The following is a 22,358-nucleotide window of genomic DNA, read 5'->3' on the forward strand; positions in this document are numbered from 1 at the left end:
AGTCTGTACTGGCTGATCAGTACTGGTCAGGGTGTGAAGCAGACCCAGACGGATGGGGATGAGTGCAGCCCATCCCTTCTCTGGGAGTCTCTGGGTGTCCAAAACGCTTGGAACGACAGTGGAACATTTCCAAAGGCAATAGGAGTGTACAGGTATGCCTGAGGTGACAGGAATCCCTCTCCAGCTTCCCTTCCCTGTCTTTATTACATCCCAGTTGCCTCGGTGAAGACCGCAGACATCTCATTTGCCTGTATATTCAGAGACAGGACCTAGGAACTATGAGCGTCAGCTCTGACTCACATTCTATATGGGCTCCAGGAGAAAGGGAAGAGAGTGATGTCTCAGTAGAAGTGAAAGGAATCAAAATATTAGTGTAACAATTAATGATAACCACTCATAAAAACAATACAACAGCAAAAAAAAAAAAAAAAAAAAAAAAAAGGAGAATATATTCATTGGAGTAAGTAAATGTTATAACCATAAAAGACATATAATAGGCCCATTATGGGACAGACTGAGAGTCATCTGTAGAGAAAGACAATAAGATTAGCACAGCTAAAATGTGTCGCTGTCATCATATTCCTCAAAGCATCCTTGAGCTCCTGGTTCCTCATGCTGTAGATAAGCGGGTTCACTACTGGAGGCACCACTGAGTAAAAAAATGACACCACCAGGTCCAGGGCTGGAGAAGAGATTGAGGGGGGCTTCAGGTAGGCCAGAAAGTCAGTGCTGAGAAACAGAGAGACCACGGCCAGGTGAGGGAGGCACGTGCAAAAGGCTTTGTGCCGTCCCTGCTCAGGCGGCATCCTCAGCACAGCCCTGAAGATCTGCACGTAGGAAAACACCATGAAAACAAAACACCCCAAAGTTAACATAGCACTAAGCAGAAGAAATCCAGATTCCCTGAGGTAGAAGTTTGAGCAGGAGAGCTTGAGGAGATGGGGGATTTCACAGAAGAACTGGTTCACAACATTGCCTCGGCAGAGAGGCAGTGAAAATGTGTTGGCAGTTTGAAGAACAGCATTGAGGACCCCAGAGCCCCAGGCAGCTGCTGCCATGGTGGCACAAGCTCTGCTGCCCAGCAGGGTCTCGTAGTGCAGGGGCTTGCAGATGGCAACGTAGCGGTCGTAGGACATGACGGTGAGAAGGTAATATTCCGCTGAAAACAAAAACAAAAAGAAAAAGACCTGTGCAGCACATGCAGCATAGGAGATGTCCCTGGTGTCCCAGAGGGCATTGGCCATGGCTTTGGGGAGAGTGGTGGAGATGCAGCCCAGGTCGAGGAGGGCGAGGTTGAGGAGGAAGAAGTACATGGGGGTGTGCAGGCGGGGGTCGCAGGCTACGGCTGTGCTGATGAGGCCGTTGCCCAGGAGGGCAGCCAGGTAGATGCCCAGCAAGAGCCAGAAGTGCAGGAGCTGCAGCTGCCGCGTGTCTGCCAACGCCAGCAGGAGGAACTCGCTGATGGAGCTGCTGTTGGGCATCTGCTGCTGCTGGCCATGGGGACCTGATAAAGGGAGGAAAAGCAAAGCAACATTACAGCAGACCTTTTTGAGCAAGGCCTACTTCATTTCTTACTGAAACCTCCCTCGCTGCCCCTGCCTTCTCTGCAGGACCTTTGCTTGAGCTCTGGTTGCTGTTGGCTGAGGATGCCACTGGGCACAGCGAATGCTGCTGTGGAGACTGTTGGAGTCAGCTCTGGCCACCAGCAAGAAGAAAGTTGAAATACAGAGTGATCTCAGATTAAAGTACATGAGATATAAAGCAGTTTTTTCTCAGTTTCACAAAGAAGCACGGGAGGGCTCTGTGATATCGCTTTCTTTATCTTTTCCTTTTTGACCCACTACACAATAGAAACTCTTGGTGTTTGCTATGCATGCAAAGTGAAATATTTGGGGTCCAGCAAGGCAATGGCGTTATCCCTCAGTGCAGAGAGGTCAGCTGGTCTGTCCTTTAGTCAAGATCGTGGCTGCCCCGTGCTGGCACCTGTGGATGGTCGCACTCAGTTGTTCCCATGAAAAGACTTTGGATTCTGCTGAGAGCTGAGGAATCCAGGTAAGAAGAGCAGAACTCTCGACTCCTTTCCTTTCTCATCATAACTGAGGAGCTCAGCTCTGCTATCTTCATGTGTTCATTTCCATGGTCTTAACACTGAGTTGTTCTCTCTGTGGGGCTGCTGGTTAACACAGAGATGCTATGGGAGATCCAGAGGCACCTGCAGCCTAGCAGACACCCCCAAAAACTAGTTGAATGCCACAATAACAGGGTATCCTGAAGGGAATGTCAGTTCATTCCCAGACCCACAAACAGCATTTCCCAGAGCCTCAGAGGTTAAGGGGAGAAATGAATGTGTTTTCTCCATGGACATATCTGCATGACAGAACCCACCGTGTCAGTGTCTGAGATGCACCTGAATTCTCACCCTCCAACCAAATGTGTCCAGTGGCAGCTATGACCAAGGTTACGTGGCATTGGGCTGGAGCTCTATGCTGGGAGAAATTAACAGGCCAGGGAGCTGCTGCAGGGAAGATGCCTGCACTTCAGGGATGGCAGGGAGGTGCCCAAATCCCCCTCCCACCATCTTTCTGGCAGCAGGTCCCTCTCCCATCCTGCCCATGTCTCTGCTGCCTGCAGCTGTCCCTGCCTGCAGCTGTTTCTCTGACCGCAGGTCCCTGCCTGGAGCTCACAGAGCCCATCTCAGCTACTGTGTGCTCAGCTCTGCCCTGCAGACCTGATTCCTGGCATTGGGCACTGCCCAGGGGCATCTCACTGTGTGCAGAAGCTTCAGGCCAGGTCACACGGAACCCGCTGAAACTGAGCATGGGGTGATGGTGATTTCTATGGGCTGAGGAGCAGTAAAGGATCTTGCTGTGCATCCTGGTAAACCTCAAAGTGATGGCTAGGCCATCTCCACTTCTCTGAAATCACAGCCTTTATTTCTAGTTCAGCTGTGAAAGAGGAGCACACAGCCCTGGGGCACAGCAGGGACCTGCTCTGCAGGACAGCCCTGGGCACCCGGCTGCACCCCCGGCTGCACAGCCTGCAGCCGACATGGGACACGGAGCCCTCAGGGCTGTGCTCTGTGCTGCAGCAGGGAAGCCCTCATCCAGAGCAGGTCCTTCTCCACAGTAAATAAGTATGGATGACCCTGGTGCAGAAAGCATTTCTAGGATACTCCTTCACACTTCCCAGCCAGCCTGCACCTTACCGTATCAATGTCTGTGAGAGCTGCTCCTCCAGACAACTCAGATTTGTCCCGCTCTATACACCGTGTTGGATCTCTCAGCCTTCTCTCCTCCCATTGTCACTGCAGGCAGTGCCCCAGCTCTGCTGCACTGTACAAGCTGTTCCTGTATGAGCTACTTGTATGAGCTCCCTGTGTCCCGGGAGCCCGGCCCAGCTCAGCAGCAGAGGCACAGCCCAAGGGCTCCCTTGCTCTTTCTCCCTCCAGCTCCTGCTGATGTCCCTGGGGCTCCATGGCTCACAGCTCCTGCAAGGCAGCGGGATCAGCCCTGGGAAAAGTGTTCTGAAGGAGACTGAAGGAAGCAACAACTGCTCTTCTCTAAAGCGTGCACAGAGACTGATTCCAGCAGCATGATTTGTTCTAGCAACGTGTGTCTGTCTGTGTGAGGTGTAGATGTTCTCCTCTGCACATCCAGAATGAAAGGACACATAGAAGAAAAGAGGGGTCTGCGCGTTTCTCCTGCTCAGAGCACTGATTCAGGAGACGTGATGCAGCCATCTCACCCCCAGCTGCAAGGTCTCCGCTGAAGCAGAATTCAGTTCCCCATGCAACCCACACCCACAGGAGCTAGGATTCCCCCTGGTTCATCTCAGGTGTGCACAGAGCAGTTCCCTGCATGGGATCCCCCGCCCTGAGCCCCTGGTCTGCATTCAGGGGGGTCAGCTGCTCCCACACAGACACCTGGCCATAAGAGAGGTGCCAGCGGTGCTCCAAGAGGTGTGCGAGTGTTTGCAGGCTCAGATGGAAAATCTCAGAGAACACTCACATCCCTAGTGACAGTCTTCGGTGAGACTGAAGTCTCAGCTGATACGGGAGAACCAGCATGGCTTCGCCAAGGGCAAATCCTGCTTGGCCAACCTGGTGGCCTCTTCTGATGGTGTCACTGCATCAGTGCACAAGGGAAGAGCCACTGATGACATCTGTCTACACGCAGCTAAATCATGATGCCTCAGACTCCTTCTGAGCACGTGCGTGGATGTCACTCATCTAGGGGGGAAACAAGCTGTCTTCCTGTCTGCTCTGCAGTTCTGACTTCAGTTATCCCAGTTCAGGAAAGCCTGGCAATGGCCAGTGATTCAGATGGCCCAGACTACACACAGAAGTGATGCTGCTCTGTAAGACCATAGCCATGTAAAATGGCAGACAGCTGGTGTCAGCCCTTTTCAGTCCAGCTGTTTGCTGATCCTTAGCTGAAAGCTGAAATGTGGTCTTCCCTGGATAAGATGCACATGCTCAATACCTCATTTTTTGTTGGAGATTACTTTTTTCTGTATTAATTTGTCAGGCCACCTGTTTGTTTCACATTATGCTTGTTGAAATTGGTTCATTTTTTCCTACCATAGGCTCTGCAACTGGAAGAAGGTGAGCCTCTGCGTATTTGGAGTATTAATGATCAGCCATTCCAGATGACTTCTTAAATAAATTTGTTAAGGAGTTACAGAAAGTTACTGTAAGTTTTGACCAACTCCTGAGTAAACTGGAATACTGGATAGCACCCCCAAAGTCCTCCTGAAAGATATTTTTCTCTGTTGGAGATAACTGCATGCACGATCCCTACCATTGCCTCCTTTGGGCACAGTTAGGAGCACTTTGCTTTTCTCCAGAGAGATTTTGAATTCTCAACAGCATCCCCACACCCTCCCAGGGCAGGTACCCAAGAACTGTTGTCTTTTGGGGGTTAGGTCTGTGTACTAGTGATGGGCTCAGTTCATTTTCAAGCGTCACAGAAAATAGCACAGCAACCCACTGTTTACACTAAAGAGAAGGATAAATTGGTAAGTTTTGGAATCTGTGTGTCTTCTTCTGTGACTACTGAAGGCAGTCTCAGTATATCTCATACAGAGGGATATATTATTTATTTTCTGGATCCTACTAACCAACAGTGGTATTTCTGACTCTTCTTCTTCTGCAGGACAGGAGGGGAAGCCCAGGCAGTTCCAAGCTGAACTTCAAAACTCAATTTGTTTGATGCTGATGATGAATGGATTGGTTCCAGCAGTCCCCTTCCCGCAGTGAAGAACTGTGACAGCTCCCAGCAATTCCCAAGAGCGCTGCAGGTCATTTCTCTTCTGCACTGTGGAGGTGTCAGGGCTGGGAGCCTACAGTTTTCTAAACTTATTTTGGCTGAGAACGAGTCCCATGTCAAAGAAAGCAAAACCTGCCCCTTCATCTTCATTGAGCTCTGAGGCCAGCCTGCCCTAGGTGCATATTTTGTTATGGGGTTGTTGTGGCCAAAGCGCAGGACCCGGCACTTGGCCTTGTTGGACCTCATCGCATCACCCCAGCCCAGCGCTGCAGCTTATCCAGATCCCTCTGCAGGGCCTCCTACCCTCAGAGCTGGGCTCCTGCAGCGTCAGGGCAGGCAGAAGGTTGCTGGTGCCAGCGTCATAATGGGCAACGGCCAGCACTGGCCCCGTTGCTACGGTGTCACAATGGGTGCTCTGTGACACGGCACCAGGAGCACTATAAAAGCGGCTGCACAGTGGTGGGTGCTGCATCCTGAAGGAGCTTCTGGCTGACGACTGGAAGCGTCTGGAAGGGATCAGCTCCCACATGGCTGGTGCCAACAAGGAGCGATCTGCACGTGCGATACGGAAGAAGATAAGCTTCTGGGAGGATGGCCCCGCAACGGAGCGTGCCTCCAGAAGTCCCGATGTCACCGCCAAAGGTACCGGGATCCACAGCCACCACAGGGCACTGCTGCGACCGGGTCCTGGCAACGAGTGGGCCAGAGCCAGCACTCTGACTGCCTCGGGACCGCCTCTGTTTGGGGCCGGGGACAGCGGTGACCTTTTCCATCTGCCACCTCACTGCCGCTCTCAGGCACTCGCAGTGCTGAGAAGTGGCAGACGCAGAGTGTGACCTGCTTTTCCTTTGCCCTGCAGAGCGAGTAGCCGTCTGGGACGCGGTGGCCGTCTGTGTGCAACAACACCTCCTGCTGCACAAGGTGGGTCAGCACCCGCTTCCCGCTGCTCTGTTGGAGGGGTGGGCAGTCCCCTTGGCCCTGGGCCACGCCGTGCACTGACTCTTCCCCTCCCCGGAAAGCACGAAACTCCCCCCCAAAGTCCCTGCGAAGCACCAATGGGCCTCCCACAGGCGCGGTACCGCTTGGGGCAGGTGGTGCTGTATCTCAGGGCTGATCCCAGTCGCTGGAGGCCTCTGGATTCCCTGAGGCTGCTTCTGCCAGGACTGCTGTGCTGCAGTTTGGAGGGCAGTGGGAAGGAGAGGGTTGGGCAGCTCCTTCCCAAATCTCTCCCAGCTGCCCTGGCCTGCACCTCTGGACAGCGGCAGGGGACCTGAAGCACAGTCCCTGCACAGGGCAACCTCTGGTCCTTTCCTTCAGCCTTAACCCTTTGGCCCTTCCCTTCTCTCCCACGTGTAGGGGGTCCGAATTCCCACCTTCGGTTCCTTCGACATCATCTCCAAAGAGATCCAGGCTAAGGACGGGACCCTGGTTGTGCAGTGGCCTGCGTTTCGCCTGGCCAGGAACCTTCTCGACGTCCACAGTCTGATGGGTGATGCGGAATTCCTGCCAGGTAGGAGGAGAACTAAACTCCTGCTGCCTGCACAGACGGGGCAAACAGGACGACTGCCTCCACTGCCCAAAGCAAACGGCCCCCTCCGTGGAGCCAGTCCAAACCCAGGGCTGTCCTGGGTGGCAAATACAATGAGTAGCACTCAGAAGCACGGGCACGAGGGCTGCTAAATGACCAACTCCGACTCTTTTGTGTGATTTCCCAGGCCGTAAGGAGGCGGAGACCATCAAGTACACTCAGGTGGCCGCAGCTGCATCTGTGTCCCGGCAGAGAGGGGAGATCTGCATATGTAACACCACATCTCTCGTCTCCCGCTGCCTGAAGAAGGGGGAGAACATTGCCTTTGTCCTGAAGGACATAGGAGTCCTCATCTTAGAAGGAGCACGGGCTCAGATGAAATTCTACTACGACTTCCTCGAGAAGGTCTGTGGGAAAGTGAACCTGGAAACAGCAGTTTTCAAGGTGAGGTTTTGGCTTCTCCCTGGCCCGGGCAGTCCCACAGCCCTTACCCTGCCTGCGTGTGGCCTGCCAGGACCTGGCCAGCTGCTGGGGCAGGCAAGAGCCGCAGTGCTGTCAGTTCTCCCTGCCTCGGGCCCTCCACTCCCGAGTGCCTCAGCCATCACAAGGATGTTCCACAACCTCCCTGTTCCTCCCCTGCAGGTCCCCTGGCTGCTGGACATGGTGGTGTCCCGGGTGGCAGCGGTGGCCTCCCTGACGCTCTCTGGCCGGGTCGTCGTCTTTCCTGAGTGAGTATGTTTGTGGCTGGAGCCTCTGCTCGACGCAGCTGCTCAGCTCTCCTTCGGTATCTTTTACTCCTTGTGACCACGGCTGTCCTGCCACCAGGACTCAGGGCAGCCGCTGCTGTTTCCATCCTGTCGATCCTTTATCAGCTCCAATAGTATCATCAAGTCCCCATCCCTGCAGGACAGTCACCGAATCTGGCCATGGGACCTTCACCCAGCTCCACAATCAGCATAGTGCTTTCTCTTAAAGTCAGCATATCTGGCTCCCCTGGTGTTTGCTGTCAGCTGAGGCCACAGGTCACGTTGCTTAGGGAACAGATTATCCAGGGCATTCCCTCTTGGAGATTTTACCTTCTCTCCAGAGGTGGGCATTTTGAGAATTCCCACTGGGTACCTATTTTACACGTCCTGGAAGAGTAGAGATTTCTGCGAGGTAGATCTGATGGGAGAGATGAAGGAATTTAGGTGACATGTTCTCCCCATCGTGGCCTGGACTTCTTGGCTGGGTGGCCCTATTTCCCAGGACAGCCCCTGGAACCAGGGCACAGTCAACTCTGGAGAATAGTGCACCTTGATGCAATGTGAAAATCGGCCTGTGAGCAGGCAATCCCGGTGAGCAGCAAGGGCTGCTGGAGCACTGGGTCACCCCTGTGTCTTCTCCTTTTGTACAGGTTTCAGTTGGAGTTGGTCCCCAAACCACCTCCCAGGAAACCATCCAAAGCCTCGGGAGAAGTCCCTGGTGAGGGCAAGCACGAGAAAGCAGAGCGTTTGCCACCTCTTGGCCAGAGCAAGAAAGGTAAAGCAGCAGCCAGCTCCTTTCCATGCCCCACACAGACAAACTGTGATGGGAAAATGCCCACTCGGTGACCATCCTAAGGCTCTGACTTGTGAAAAGATTCACACCAGCTTGCCACAGCCTCTCCTAACCACATGTTAGCCTCATGACATCTCAGATGCGGGGCGTGCTGTTCCCATGCGCCCCATCCCTGGGTATGGCAGGAGGATGGGGGATCCTCAGCCCTGTCCTCCCCCCAGCAAATGAGCCCCTAAAAGAGACTGTCACCTCACCCGGTGACACCACCCGGCTCCTCTTTCCCAAAACAAATGCCAGGAAGGCAGGCCCAAATCAGAGCTGCACCTCTGAGAGGAGGAGCTGGGCAAGAGGGACAGAGGTCCCCGGAGAGAGTGTCTGTGAGGGAAGTGGAGCGGCCCTCTTCAGGTGCTTTGGGACAGGCCTGAGCACCTCTGCATGCCACAGGGACAGCAATTTCCCAATGAATCTCCTCTGACGAGATCTGTCCTTCCCAGTTCCAGGGAAAATTCCTGAACTGCCACCCTTACCTGGCCGCTTGAGCATTACCAGCAGAGAGGGCACATGCTCTGCAAAGACAACAAGGGTCGACCAGAAGAGCTCTGTGTCCAGGTGAGACTGGGTGCTCGGGGTTGGGATCCTTTTGGGGGCGTTTCAGTGACCCAGCAAGAGCCCATTCTCCAGCCTCTGACAGTCCCTGTCTGGGGCTGCCCAGCAGCACTGAATGCAGCAGATGGAGAGGTGGGATGGGGCTGCCGGAAGCCCCCCATTTCACAGTGCTGACCCCTCTCCAGCCCTCAGGAGAGCCCCAGCGCAACCTGTGAGCTCTGCGTGGGGAAGGCTGCGTTACAGCCAAGGCTGCAGGATGCGGCCCCAAAGCCATCACCCACTGACATGGACCCCCTCTGCTCTGTTCTTTCAGTCAAGTTCCAGTGGTCCCAGCGGTGTCTTCTGCCAAAAAGATGGCTGTGCCTAGCAAAACCCAGGGCGAAGGCACTACCAAAAGCTCAGCACCACCGACGGGTCCAGCACAGGCAACAAAAGCCCACAGGTGCAGAGAAGAACCAGGGGTGGTGAAGCCAGTGCTGACCAGTCAAGGTCAGCACAAACCTCCAGCCCAAGGAAAAGCACCAGAAACAGGTCGCACTCATGGAGTGGAACCTCAGAGGTGCCAAGAAGAAAGAGGAGCGCTGAAGCCGGTGCTGCCCAGCCAGCTTCAGGGGAAACACGCAGCCAAAGCTCCAGCACAAGCGTCAGGTCGAGCTCAGGCAGTGGAATCTCAATGGTTCCGAAAACAAGGAGCAGTGAAGCCGGCGCTCACCACCCAGTTTCAGGGCAAACTCATCACCACAAGAAAAACATCAGAAATACTTCCAGCACAGGCAATGAAGGCTCAGAGGTGTAAAGAAGAAGAAAGAGGAGCAGTGAAGCCAGCACTGACAAGCCAGTTCCTGGGCAAATACCCAGCCAAAGCTCCAGCACCAGAGGCAGGTCAAGCCCAGGCAGTGGCATCTCCGAGCATCAGAGGAGAAGGACGAGGAGCAGAGAAAATCTCCTGTGATGGCACAGTGCTGGAGACAAACAAAGAGAAGCCGAGTGGCCCTCACGGAGCCCAGGCTCCAATGATAATTCCCAAAATAGTGATTCAGTCACCATCAAGCTCTGAGCACAGTCTGCCTGAGAAGCCCACCTACGACCCCAACTTTCTGATGCCACCACCACGCTTCCGCAAGCGACGTCGAGCCCGAGACAGGGCGCGAAGGAGGTGCGTGATTCCTATCCGTATCATTCCGGGGTGCCATCTCCCTGTAGAAAGGCAGAGGTGGAGGAACAGCGGGGACTCTCCCAAGACCCCTTGGCTCTGAGGGATGGGACGGCTACGCTTCCTGGAGCCTTGGGCTGGTGCATCACCAGAGGCGAGTTCCTCCTTCTCCAGTGTCTTGCTCTCTTCTGCGGACACACCCAACGCACCAAGGCCCACGATTTGGCAGCATCTGGAAGGCCCAGCTAAGCGCGAGGCTGCTTGGGGCCAGAGAGGAGACTTTCTTTCCGGCTCGATGCTCCTCTAGGTCCCTGGTGGGAAGAGCAGGGCTTTGGGGATGGGGGTGGCATAGCTCAGGAGCCAAACACTGCAGCTGGACACCTGCTAGGGAACAGGTAGAGAGAGGGAGTGAAATGGCTGCCCTGCCCTCAGCGTCCTGACCTGAAGCCTCCCGTGGGGTCTGTGTGTGGGCAAACTGCTCCCCAGACCTGTGCTATTGTTTGAGAACAGTTTCTCTTCTTTTACAGAAAATAATTGGTCTTGTAACCATGAAAATATAAGAAAGACTATCAGAGCAGATGCTGTGGAGCAAGATAAACAGGATGTGAACGCAAGGCTGAGAACCAAGGATATCTCTAGAAAAGAGAAAAGCAAAAGGAACGGCTCACAGCTCAGAGTGGATAAGCGCCCGCATGCATGCACAGAGAGTGTTTGTGGAATACTCTGTTGATGTGTAAAGGTGGATGGGAAAGTTGTAAAGGCGGACGGGAAAGCCAAAAAAGGAAACTTGTAAATGTATCTAAGTGATTGGAAAATCTTTAATAAATGATTCGGACCACCCTTCACTTCTGAGTCCGTGCCTGGTGTTCACATTTGACCGCCTGGAAAGAGATGGAGAAAAGTAGAACAGAGGTCTTGCAATAGATGGTGCAGTTTTCATTTCTTCCCAGTGCTCTTTCACGGGAATGAGGAGGAAGGCTTTCTCAGCTGGGCTGTGGCTCCGAAGCCGGCCCAACACACGGATGGAAGCGGGGCTGTCTCAGTGCTGCCCGCAGTGTGGAAGGACAGAGAGCTTTGAATCCTGTGATCTTACGGACGTGACAGCACGTGGCTGTGACGTGAGCTATCACAAGGCACTCTGTGATAGCTGCCCGTCAGCCTGAGGGACAGGGATGGTTCTCAAACACGAGGGATGAGCTGCTCAAACACGAGGGCTCCCCTCTGGAGCAGGATGGGGAGCGCAGAGCCGCCGAACGGCTGCTGGGAGGATTCCTCCTCTGAAGGCCCCGGGCACTGAGGAGAGGCAAGCCTTCGGGCTCCACAGGTTTGGCACAGCCCAGACAGAGCCCTGGTGGATTGCACGCCACTGGGAGCAGCTCCAGACACCTATCGGACACCTGCCCATGGTGCTTCCCTCTGTGGGGTGGGCATATTGTCCCCTAACCAGGTCCTATGCCCAGTGTGTGTGAGGCCAATAGGACACCACAGACCTATAGGAGGCACCCCTTAGGCAAAAAGTCTAACCACAAGGTCAAAAGGTGCAATCCTTCAGCAAAATCGTGCGTCTGAAGGCAAAAAGGGTGCATCACTTTAGCAAGCCTTACGCCAAGGCCAAAAGGGGGCACCTTTTGGGGGCACAGGTGTCTCACCTGTGGAGCAATAAATGCATGCGTGACAGATTGTGTTTTTGCAGTAGAAACTTCCAGTACCAAGTTACTGAACTTGCAATTTTCTTACAGAATGGCTGCATAAATGGCTGGTTGGGTTGTTTTTCACAGAAAAGATGCTGAGCAGCAGGATAGAGCGGAGGCTGTGATGTCCTGATGGTGGTAAGAAATTAATCAAGAGAGTTTGGGCAATATCCACTGTGATCATAGATGAACAATGCAAGCTTTTGTAAAGGAATATGCATGGGAAAGACTGCTAAATAAATTTATTTTATTTATTTATGCTTGCTAGCACAGCATAATAGGTATCATAAATCAGGAATTGGAGCTTAGTAACCTTTAGATATTTTATAATCTGGGTTTCTTCTTAAACATGGCTTTCATATGTAATAAGGAAAGGAAAAATACAGAGCAGAGAAAGGAAAGCCTGGCACAGGATAAAACAGGTTTAATGGTGTCAAGAAATATTGCCCTCCTATGTCCATAGAAATGGACAAAATGATCCTAAAAACAATAGGTTGCTGATAGACCTCATATGGAAAAATGGATTAATAAATGCATCGTGTGGATGATAAGCCTGGAGTACCCACCCAGGCGGGAAACAGAAAAGCGTCTCCTCTGATGGGAGAAAAGGATATATAATGAGAAGTGTTTCACTGATCAGTGCGCGTTTTCTGCCTTGTTAGGAGGGGGTGCATGCCTGTTGTTGCAACAAATAAAAAAAAACTTTGCTGCTTCACTGAAATCTTTGCCTGAACAAACATTATTGAAGCTGGGTATTTCTCACACTTGTTTCTATACAGGTTGGGGCATGAGCTGCTGCAGAGGAGCCCTGCGGAGAAGGACCTGGGGTGTGGATGACAGGTTGGCCATGAGTCAGCAGTGTGCTCTGGTGGTCAAGAAGGCCAATGGCATCCTGGGGTGCATTAAAAGGAGCGTGGCCAGCAGGACAAGGGAGGTGGTCCTACCCCTCTACTGTACCCTAGGGAGGCCACGTTTAGAAGAGCGTGACTAGCTCTGGGCTCCCAGTTCAAAGAAGACAGGGATCTCCTAGAAGGAGCTCATCAGAGGGTGACAAAGATGATAAAGGGCCTGGAGCATCTCCCATATGAGGAAAAGCTGTTTGACCTTGGGCTGTTCAGCCTGGGGAGAAGAAGACTGAGGAGGGTTCTGATGAATGTTCATAAATATTTAAAGGGAGGTGGGAGGCAAATGGTAGGGGCCAGGCTCTTCTTGGTGTGTAGTGGTAGGACAAGGAGCAACGGCTTAAAACTTGAACATAAGGAGTTCCATACAGACATGTGAAAGAAGTTGTGTACAGTAAGGGTGATGAAGCACCAGAACAGGTTGCTCAGAGAGGTTGTGGAGTCTCCTTCTCTGATAGTATTCAAGATCCATCCTGATGCCTACCTGTGCAGCCTATTGTATAGAACCTGCTTTAGTAGGGGGGTTGGACTCGACGATCTCTTAGGTCCCTTCCAATTCTGTGATTCTGTGAATCATAGAATTGGAGAATCTGGAAGCACTGAATGATCGTGGAAACATCATAGCATCTACATCTTAAAAATACAGTCAAAATACATAGCACTGTGATAGAATGGAGGAAAAAAATTACCCTTAATTGCCCTTGAAGTACTCCAAAATCAAGGAATCGTAGAATCCTCACAGAACTTGACTCAGGCAAGCAAGCACTAAGGACCTCATCCTTTCCCTCCCTGCATTTCCCCCACATCTCATAAAGGATGAGAATTCTCCTGTGTCCTCTTTCAGTTGCTCATATATTTAGAACAGCATTTTTAATTGTCCTTAATGGCAGAAGGCAGATGAAGCTCCAGCTGTGCTTTGCCCTTCTAATTTCTCCCTGTGTGGCCTTACAACACCTTTGCAGTCCTAATTTTGTGCTGGTGTCATGGTTTTGGTTTTTGCTTATTTGATTTTCAATATTCCACATCAAAACATCATGTACTGGAAGTGTTAATGCTCTAATTCTACGTACCTATCCCTATACATTGCGGAAGTCATGGGATCTGACCCTTCCGGGGGGGGGCAGTCTCTTACTGCCTGGCAGTGGGTGCTGGAGGGTGCTTTCCTAGCCGTTCCAAGCTTTTTCAGGTTTGACTCGGTCTCGGGAACTCTCTCTCATATCTTATTTGATTTATTAGTCTCAATTTCAATTAGATTGTATTATATTGTATTATTTTGCATTCCGATATCATAGTTAGTAAAATAAGTTTACCTCCATAGATAGTTGCCGCTGTTTTTTTCCTTTTCCCCCTTCCTTCCCATTTTGTGGGCCCAGGTGGGGGGTGGGGAGGGCAGGGGCCTACTGCCCCCTGTCACGGGCATAAACTGATCTAGTTAATTCCGTGACATAGGGTCAGGTTGGGTGATATGGAGTTACGGGTCTCAGAATGTTATATGGTGGGGGTGAGCTGGGGGCAGGGATCCCAGAGTTCTGGGGCTACAAAATGTTGGGTCGCAGCGTGATGGGGGCAGGCAGGGTCAGGGAGTCCCAGGGTCGTGTGGGGGTATGGTTCACACAGGGCTGTGGGTCACGCGCCGCCATGGGGTCACGCACACACAGGGTTATGTGGTCATCTTGGGGTTTGGCTCATGTGGGGTCATGGATCGTGGCCCCACCTTTGGGCTACAGGGACCCCCAGTCCCATCTCAGGAAGAAATAAAGGCCTTCCAACACCGCCCCACCTTTTTACCTCAGACCACTCCTCACATCCCACCCTTCCCTCTATGTCCCCATAGCTCCCCATATGTCTGTGTCCCACCTGCAGCGCATGTCTTACCTTCTCCTGAAGAGCATTCTGCTCCTGCAGGCTCTGTTTCCACATCCATCCCATGTCCCCCACATGTATATTCATACAACCCCCCACAGATCTCCATAGCTCATTAAGGACCTCCTCAGACCTGGTACACCTCCCTCTCACCCAGCCCAGGACCTCACAGTGACCCACAGTTCCCATCAACAACCCTTATCCCTGCTCTGGGCTTCCTCCTTATCCCCTCCCTGTTTCCTCCTTTGGACCTGCCTTACCCACTCCAGGACCCCCTTGGATCTCACAGATCCCCACAGTTTCTGACTGGACCCCCATCACCGTCCCAGGACCCCCACAGCCCACGTGGGGCTGCTGAACCAGGCGTCCTCACTGAATTGTGCCACAGTGCTGCACCCTGAGCCCTTCTGCAGTGCTGCAGATCCCAGGGCAGCGGGCACTGCTCTGTATGTCTCCGCCCGGCCCAGGAACGCCATCCCTGCGCTGCCTGTGGAAGTCTTTTCTTTGCTCCTGGCACATCTTCCATCTGCAGAGCACATGAGGAGTGTCCCTCAGACTGCGCTCCAGGTTAACCTGCAGCGTCCAAACGAGGAATCGCACAGCAACCCTCATCTCAGGATGGGGCTACAGCTGTGCCCCAGTGCCTTCATTAAAGAGAGGAGAATGAAGGAGCATAATGGGGCATCTTTCCTCCTGACATTTCCCACCGTCTGCGTGTTGGCTGTGCCGTGGGAGTGGCATTTGGTCATAGAGCTGTGAGTGCAGGTATGTGTGCAAACAGGGGTGTGCAGAGATCATAGAATCATAGAATGGCCTGGGTTTTTAGTTTTCCATGTGTGTGTGTGCACATGGCTGTGTGCAAGTCTGCAGCTGCGCTCTTGTACTCCAGCATGTGGGTGTGCAAAGTGATGAGTCTGCACACGTGTGTTTGTATATGAACACTGATGTGTGCATCAAGGTCTTTCTACACGGCTGTGTGTTTTTTCACACATTTGCATGCACATGGGTGGAGTGTGCATGCAGGTGTGCAAGGATGTGCTTGCATGTGCGTGTAAATGCACAGGTTTGTGTGCGGGGAAGTCTTTGCACATGGGTGTGTGGTTCTGCACACCTATGTGCACGCAGATGTGTATGCAGGGGAGCAGCTGAGGTTCCTGGGACCAGGAGATTCCTGGGAGAGGCGGAACTCACACGAGAGTGCTGGAGAGCACAGGGCCGGGAAGCAGAGCTCTGCGCTCTGCACAACAGCCTGCAAGATGGCCTGGAGCGCTGATAGAAGCAGGATAGAGTCACAGAATCACACAGAATGGCCCAGGTTGGAATGGACTTTAAGCATCATCTCTACCACCTTCCCACCACAGGCAGGGCCACCAACCTCCACATTTCATACCAGACCAGGCTGCCCAGGGCCCCATCCAACCTGGCCTTGAACACCTCCAGGGATGGATGGGGCATCCACAGCCTCTCTGAGCAGCTGTTTCAGCACTGCAAGTAAAGAATTTCTCCCTGACATCCAGCCTAAATCTTCCCTGCCTCAACTTCAAACCATTTCCCCTTGTCCTGCTGTTCTTTACCCTTTCAGAGAGTTGACTTCCCTCCTCTTTAGAGGCTCCCTTTAGGTCCTGAAAGGCTGCCATTCGCTCACCCCACAGCCTTCTTTTCTCCAAGCTGAACAAGCCCAGCTCCCTTGGCCTGTCTTCTTAGGAGAGGTGCTGCAGCATTCTGATCATCTTTGTGGCACTCCTCTGCACCTTCTCAACATCTCTCTGCCTTCCTTGTATTGAAGGCCCCAGACCTGGATGTGATACTCCAGAGGGGGAGTGTGCGCCGCCTCAGCTTCTACAGGTGGGTGTTTGGGGGGATAGGGGGGTACCAAGATGGGGACTGGGGCTAAGGGAGCCAGGGGCCGCGTGCTGCACTGCTTTGCCCCCGTGGGGCTTCTGTGTCACTCAGGGCCTCTGCTCGGAGGCAGGAGGTGCTCTGTGTCCCCCCGCAACCCCCCAGTCCCTCTTTCTGACCTCCAGGGTCAAACTCTCCTCTGTGCTCCCCTTCCCACCTGAATACTGGAGCACCCTCCCAACTCCAGTTCCCCCATTCTGATTCCTGCAGTCCTCCTCCACCCCCCACCTCACTGCCCCCTTCTCAGTTCCCTCCCCATTCCCCATTCTGACCCCCAGGGTGCCTTTCCTCGTCCCCTTCCCCTGTCCCACCCCTCCTATTCCCCCATTCTGATGCTCCTCTTCCTTTGTCCCCCCCTCCGCCAGTGTACCCCCTGAATCCCCGATCCAGAATCACAGAATCACACCATCACCAGGGTTGAAATCACCAATAGCTCTCACTAATCCGTGTCCCTCAACACAACGTCTCAGTGTTCCTTGACCTCCTCCAGGGCTGGTGACTCCACCACTCCCAGTGCAGCCCATTCCAGCACCCGACCACTCTGTTGGAGCAGTAATATTTCCTAACGTCCAGCCTGAATCTCCCCTGGTGCAACTTGAGGCCATTCCCTCTCGTCCTATCGCTGTTACATGAGAGAAGAGACCAGCCCCCAGCTCACCACGGCCTCCCTTCAGGAGTTACAGAGAGCAATGAGGTCTCCCTGAGATCCTTCTTGCAATGAGGGGCCCAGAACTGAACACAGCGCTCGAGCTGCAGCCTCACCAGAGCTGAGTGCAGCAGGACAATCACTTCCCTGCTCTGCTGCCATCACCATTTCTGATACAGGCCAGGATGCCACTGGTCTTCTTGGCCACATGGGCACATTGCTGGCTCAGCTGCGTGCCAACCCATTACCCCAGGTCCGTTTCCTCTACATTGACTTCCAGCTGCTCTGCCCCACGCCCATAGCGGTGCCTGGGGTTTGTGGTGGCCAAAGTGCCTCTCCAGTTGACCAGGAAGGCTGACAGATGATGGAAAGCAGCTTGGCTTTTCACCTCCCCCAGCTCCCCAGCACGCTTGGATGAATCTCATCTGGCCCCACGGACTTGTGGCAGTCCAGGTGGAACAGGATGTGAACTTTGGTTGGAAATGCAATGCCACGGGCTGCACAACTGTGGGACAGTTCTGAGTGTAAGGAAGGGCATCTGCTGGGTGAGTGCTTTGCTGGATGAGCATCGCCCTGCTGAAGAGCAGCCGTTGTCTTTGCAGACAGCCACATCCACGGGGATTGGAAGCTTTTTCTGCCTTCCGGCTCTTGGCTGTTGCTCTGAGAGTGGAGGTTCTTGCCCGGAGAGAACCACCAGCAGAAAGGATCCCACGCGTGGCCTCTGAGCCCCTTCAGGCAAACCAGCTGGATGAGCGTGGCCTGTGACCTTGGCTTGGAGTTAAGCCAGCAGGCTTTGCCCAAAGCAGAATGACCTGTGGGCACAGCGTCCAGAAGGGGGAAGTGACCAACAGCTGGAGACAGCAGCAGCTTGAGCAGCGCTCTTGAGGGAAAGCCTCACTGTGAACACAGGCCCAGCAGAAGAGTAGCTTGTCCCTGTGCTCACATAGTAAGGTCTTCCTTTCTGACCTGTTACCTCTCAGCTGGTGCCTACAGCTGTGTGATGTGCTCTGCAGGAAGTGCTGACGTTTTGCATTTCACCTCGTCTTTCATCTTGCTTAAAAGCTTAGAGGCCATTTTAATTTCCACAGCCGTGAGCTCTGTGCCGCAAGAGCTCTCCAGCTTCTTCCTGTGATGTGAGGCTGTATTGTGTCTACTTTAAGTCAGGCTCTTTTCCCTTTTCATTTTAAGGTAGGAAAATTAATTTCTGGGCCGGGAGGAGAAGAAATGCGACAATCTTCCCTGCACTGTTCAGCTTGCCTGAGTTGCCAAGTGTTCCTCATTTGTCTTGTACCCTTCAATTCCAAGTCCACCTACAGTTAAGTAAGCGATTTCACTATTTATTTCTGACTGTGGCAATTCAGTTCACAAGTCACACTTCATTTACAGTGCCTGCCTTAATTCTGACAAAGCTTGCAGTTGCAGCTGACTTCCCAAGGCTGCAGTACATGGTGGTGGCACAGCCTTGGGCTTCTGCATTTGTGCTAAGGCCACATTTCCTTCCTCTGTCTTGCAGGTCAGCTGGCGCTAGAAGTGGACGGTATCCCAGTGTGAATGAAGGTCAGTAGGAGCAGCTGCTGATGGGAGGAAGGAAGTGCAGGCTACTGGACCTGAAGCATCTCCCGGTACGGTAGCAGAGGAGGCGGTAGTGATGCTGGGGGGCAGTTGCAGAAGAACGGGAGGAACTCCTCAGCAGGAAGCCACAACCCCTGCAGCAAGCTGCAGGAGACTCAGCACGTGTGGATGCCCAGGAAGAAATGCAGGCCCGGTGTTTGAGCAGCGCTGGCCACGGAGTGCTGCAGCCCAAGAACAAAGCTATTCTGCCTTTGCCGAGATGGCTTTTCAGGGTGGACTAGTCTGTTCTCACAAAAACCAGAGGGCTGACTCATCCAAATGCTTGCTGGTTGCTTGGAAGCCCAAATCCTTCAGTCTCCAAGCTGGGGGCAGCCTGGGGGCAACATCTCCTGCGTGTGATCATGCGGTGCCTGAGCGAGAGGATGAGCCAGGCTGCTTACACAAGAGGCATCTTAATTTCTCTGTTTTGTTACTTCAGATAACGCCACTGGGTGGCCCTCGTGTTGTTTTCTTAAAATTTGGTATCAGCCCTGGTGACTCTGGGCCAGAGCCCAAAAGGCAGGAACCAGTCCAGGAGCTTAAAGTCACGGCCCCAGTTAGAGAGGCTGGCACCAGCCCTGGGACATAAAGATGCTGCCAGAGAAGCCAGCAGTGGCCCTGGGGCCTACAAACAGAGCCAGAGAGGCTGGCCCTGGCCACGGGACCTGAAGCCACAGCCTGAGTGGCCAGCACCACCCTGGGGATTAAAGCCCAGCCCCAGCCAGAGAGGCTGGCACGAGTCCTGGGCCTAAACCTGAAGCCACAACACAAGAAGCCAGCACCAACTTCGGGCCTGAAGCCACAGCCTGAGAGGCTGGTGCCGGCCCTGAAGTCTGAAGCGCCAGCCAGAGAGCCCAGCACCAGCCCTGGGGCCCAAAGCCAGAGGCAGAGGCCAGGACTGGCCCTGGGGCACACAGATGTGCTTCCCACTGGTTTCTACTCATTCCTATAGGACTCCACTGACCACTCTGAGCCCATACTGGTCCTCACTGGGTTTTACTTTGCCACACTGGACTTCTCTGGTCCATACTGCTGTGCACTCCTCCCAGTTCCCACTACTTCCTCTGGGACTCCTCTGACCACTACGAGGCCATACTGCGTTTTCATTGGGCTGCACAAGAGTCATCTTCACTTCTCTGTTGCTTTCCTTCAATTAACCCCCATTCAATCACCCCCATTCACCCCACTGGGTGACCCTGGCGTTGGTTTCCTAAAACGTGGGTCTAGGAGGTGACCACTCCCTTTGCCTGTGATGAGAGCACAGAAGCGATGCAGGCACTCGCTGAGGTCACAGTCGGTGCCAGGGTGGGAGCGTTTGTGCCACAGCTGGTGAGCAGAGCTGGTGCTCTGGTGAGCGTGCTGCACGCAGAGACTGAGCTCTGTGCTTTTCTTGAGAGAGATCACCCTGTGAGAGCCCACTGGAAGCAGCGCTGCGGCGTGTGTGTGAGCTGGGCACAGCTCGGGCTGAGCAGTGACCAGGTGAGCTGGGTTTGGTGCTGGCTGGTTGCCGGGAGGTGTCTCAGCAGAAAAGCTGGGCTGGGGAGGAGTTCCCAGCTCCAGCAGTGCCCTTCTGGCTGTATCCAGAGGAAATGGGTTCTTGTTGAGATTCCATCCCACGATTCGGTGAGGATGATGAAATGTCATTCCTCCCCTGGAAAACTGCTGCCGAGCCCCACCTTCATGTCAGACCTTTCCAAGGAAGCAGAGCGCAGACTTCACAGAGTGCAACTTGTGGCTCACTGCTCCATGGATTGCTTGGTGTGCCATACCCAGCAGGTGTTTCACCGCACCGCGCTGCAGTCACGGCAGAGAGCCAGCTGCTCAGCTGTGGACATGGACGATCAGCACAGCTGTGGGGGAAAAGGGGACCGGGGGGCACTTGCTGACAGAAGCCATGGCAGTCAGACACAAGCTGGAGCTAGTGATGGGCAGCTGTTGCAGCCAGCTGATGTCCAAGCATTGCCCCCTCCAGAGACTACATTGCATGGCAGAAGAAAGCTGGGACAATGCTTCTTCCTCCTGATTTTTCACTTGTTGATACTTTCTGTAGGGTTCCTGTCCAGAAGGAGAACTCAGGAGTCAAGGCAGCTGAAGATTGCAGTTGCAGTGCTGTAGGCGATGTCAAGTAAGCATCCGTTTGGAGTGCAGGAAGGGGCAGTGAGAAGTGTTTGTGTCAGTTTGTGTTTGGGCTATCAAAGTAGCACCTTTCTGCTTTCCGGGGGGACATGGGCTTACTGGACAATACTTCTCTGCCTGCTGGTGTCTGTGAAATCAACATACAATCTGTTGTTGTAGGGACAAAAGCAGTGCATCTGTGGAATGGTGCGGGGATTTACGGTTACCTTTCCTGTCCTGATTGATAGTGGGAAGCCAATGTTTAGCCTAGATCCCTTACTGTGAACATGGTACGGGTGAGCTGGCATTGACTCTTTGGGATTTTGTTGCTTTTCCCTGCAGTGGCGACCAGCTCGGATGTGCTGGAGGACATCACGGACATCCAGGGTTTGCTGTCTTGGATCAACGGTGAGTTTGGGGGCTGCAGAGCTGCAGGTGCGTGTTTGCACAGAGTGGGTGCGGGAAGGCTATCATCACCATTCTGGGGGATGTTCTTGCATTTTCAGACGTGGCAAGAGCTGTAGAGGTCCCCCATGAGAACCCCGGCAGCCCTGCCCCAGGATGCTTCGTCGCTGAGCTCCCTGACAACCCCAGGGACAGCAGAGAGCTCAGCACACAGCCTGCCTCCGGGACGCCCGCCGACCCCTTCTGGGGGCTCCCACCATCCCCCGGGTTCCTGCCTGAGCTGCAGTGTGGGCTGTCGCAGCTGCGCCCCATCACGCCACCTGCGAGTGCCCGGCTCAGTCCACGGCCGACCACGCTGGCTGTCACCACGCCTCCCTCAGCCCAAAGCGCACAGCCCACCGAGGAGGTGCAGCAGATGGAGCCCCAGGAGGTTCCGGCTCACTCGCCCCCGTCACCGGGCTCTGTCCCCAGCCGGGTGGCAGAAAAGAAGAAGAGGGGCAGCACCAAGCGGGCCAAGCGCCCTGCGCCTGCCGGCACCCCCCAGAAAGGGGAGAGCTCCCAGCAGGAGCAGCTCACCACCAGCGCTCCAGCCAGGAAAGGGAAGCTGCCGCCGCGCACGGAAAGGGCAGAGAGAAAAGGCCGCAAGCGCCTGTGCCCAGCGAAGCTGTCTGGGGCCAGCGCAGGAGCCAGCAGCAGCGGGCAAGCGGGCACTGCCAGCGAGCTGCGCGTGCACTTGTGTAAATCCATCCAGGTCGTGCACCCGCTGGGGCAGAGGGTGACTGTGGTGGGCCCGGTGCGCCAGCCACCCTCTGCGCAGCCCCAACCCTCGGCCAGCACCGGCCCTGCTGCCCTCCGGCCCCAAGACAGCGGCACAGACAAGGCAGCGCCGGCATCTCCAGGCAGCACGGGGCAAAAGGGGGGCACTGCCGAGAAGACGGCGCCGAGCTGCCTGCGCCCGTCCCCGCAGAGGAGCTCACCGCTGCGGAGGGACCCACCATCACCACCACCATCACCACCACCACCACCACCACCACCACCAGTGCTGCACCAGCAGCAGCCTCGGCCGCAGCGCCCCGGGGACTTTGTGCCCTGCGTGGGGCCACGGGCAGGCGGCGGTGCGGTACCCATAGTGA

The 22,358-nt window shown here is 54.2% G+C and overlaps 2 protein-coding genes and 2 long non-coding RNA genes across 4 annotated transcripts; 3 read left to right on the forward strand and 1 right to left on the reverse strand.

Moving 5' to 3' along the window:
- Nucleotides 1-424: 424 nt before the first annotated feature.
- LOC116241759 (olfactory receptor 14C36-like) lies at nucleotides 425-5,197 on the reverse strand. The gene is made up of 3 exons (XM_090129248.1): nucleotides 5,119-5,197; nucleotides 3,206-3,487; nucleotides 425-1,504 (listed from the first exon to the last, which is right to left on the reverse strand). The coding sequence occupies exon 3, from the start codon at nucleotides 1,479-1,481 to the stop codon at nucleotides 522-524; it is 960 nt and encodes a 319-aa protein (XP_089985374.1). The 5' UTR covers nucleotides 1,482-1,504; nucleotides 3,206-3,487; nucleotides 5,119-5,197; the 3' UTR covers nucleotides 425-521.
- Nucleotides 5,198-5,766: 569 nt separating this feature from the next.
- On the forward strand, nucleotides 5,767-8,040 carry LOC149913628 (coiled-coil domain-containing protein 81-like). Its single transcript, XM_090129249.1, has 5 exons — nucleotides 5,767-5,909; nucleotides 6,127-6,188; nucleotides 6,624-6,777; nucleotides 6,983-7,239; nucleotides 7,438-8,040. Exons 1-5 carry the CDS (start codon nucleotides 5,795-5,797, stop codon nucleotides 7,525-7,527), a joined length of 678 nt encoding a protein of 225 aa, XP_089985375.1. The 5' UTR covers nucleotides 5,767-5,794; the 3' UTR covers nucleotides 7,528-8,040.
- Nucleotides 8,041-8,247: 207 nt separating this feature from the next.
- Nucleotides 8,248-9,361, forward strand: LOC149913629 (uncharacterized). Its single transcript, XR_016461046.1, has 3 exons — nucleotides 8,248-8,316; nucleotides 8,829-8,943; nucleotides 9,254-9,361. It is a non-coding gene; the product is annotated as an uncharacterized LOC149913629 (long non-coding RNA).
- Nucleotides 9,362-9,872: 511 nt separating this feature from the next.
- Nucleotides 9,873-10,938, forward strand: LOC149913630 (uncharacterized). The gene is made up of 2 exons (XR_016461051.1): nucleotides 9,873-10,096; nucleotides 10,621-10,938. It is a non-coding gene; the product is annotated as an uncharacterized LOC149913630 (long non-coding RNA).
- The last annotated feature ends 11,420 nt before the right edge of the window (nucleotides 10,939-22,358 follow it).

This window comes from Phasianus colchicus, chromosome 35 (assembly GCF_987193195.1).
Source record: "Phasianus colchicus chromosome 35, bPhaCol1.hap1.1, whole genome shotgun sequence".
Lineage (NCBI taxonomy): Eukaryota > Metazoa > Chordata > Aves > Galliformes > Phasianidae > Phasianus > Phasianus colchicus.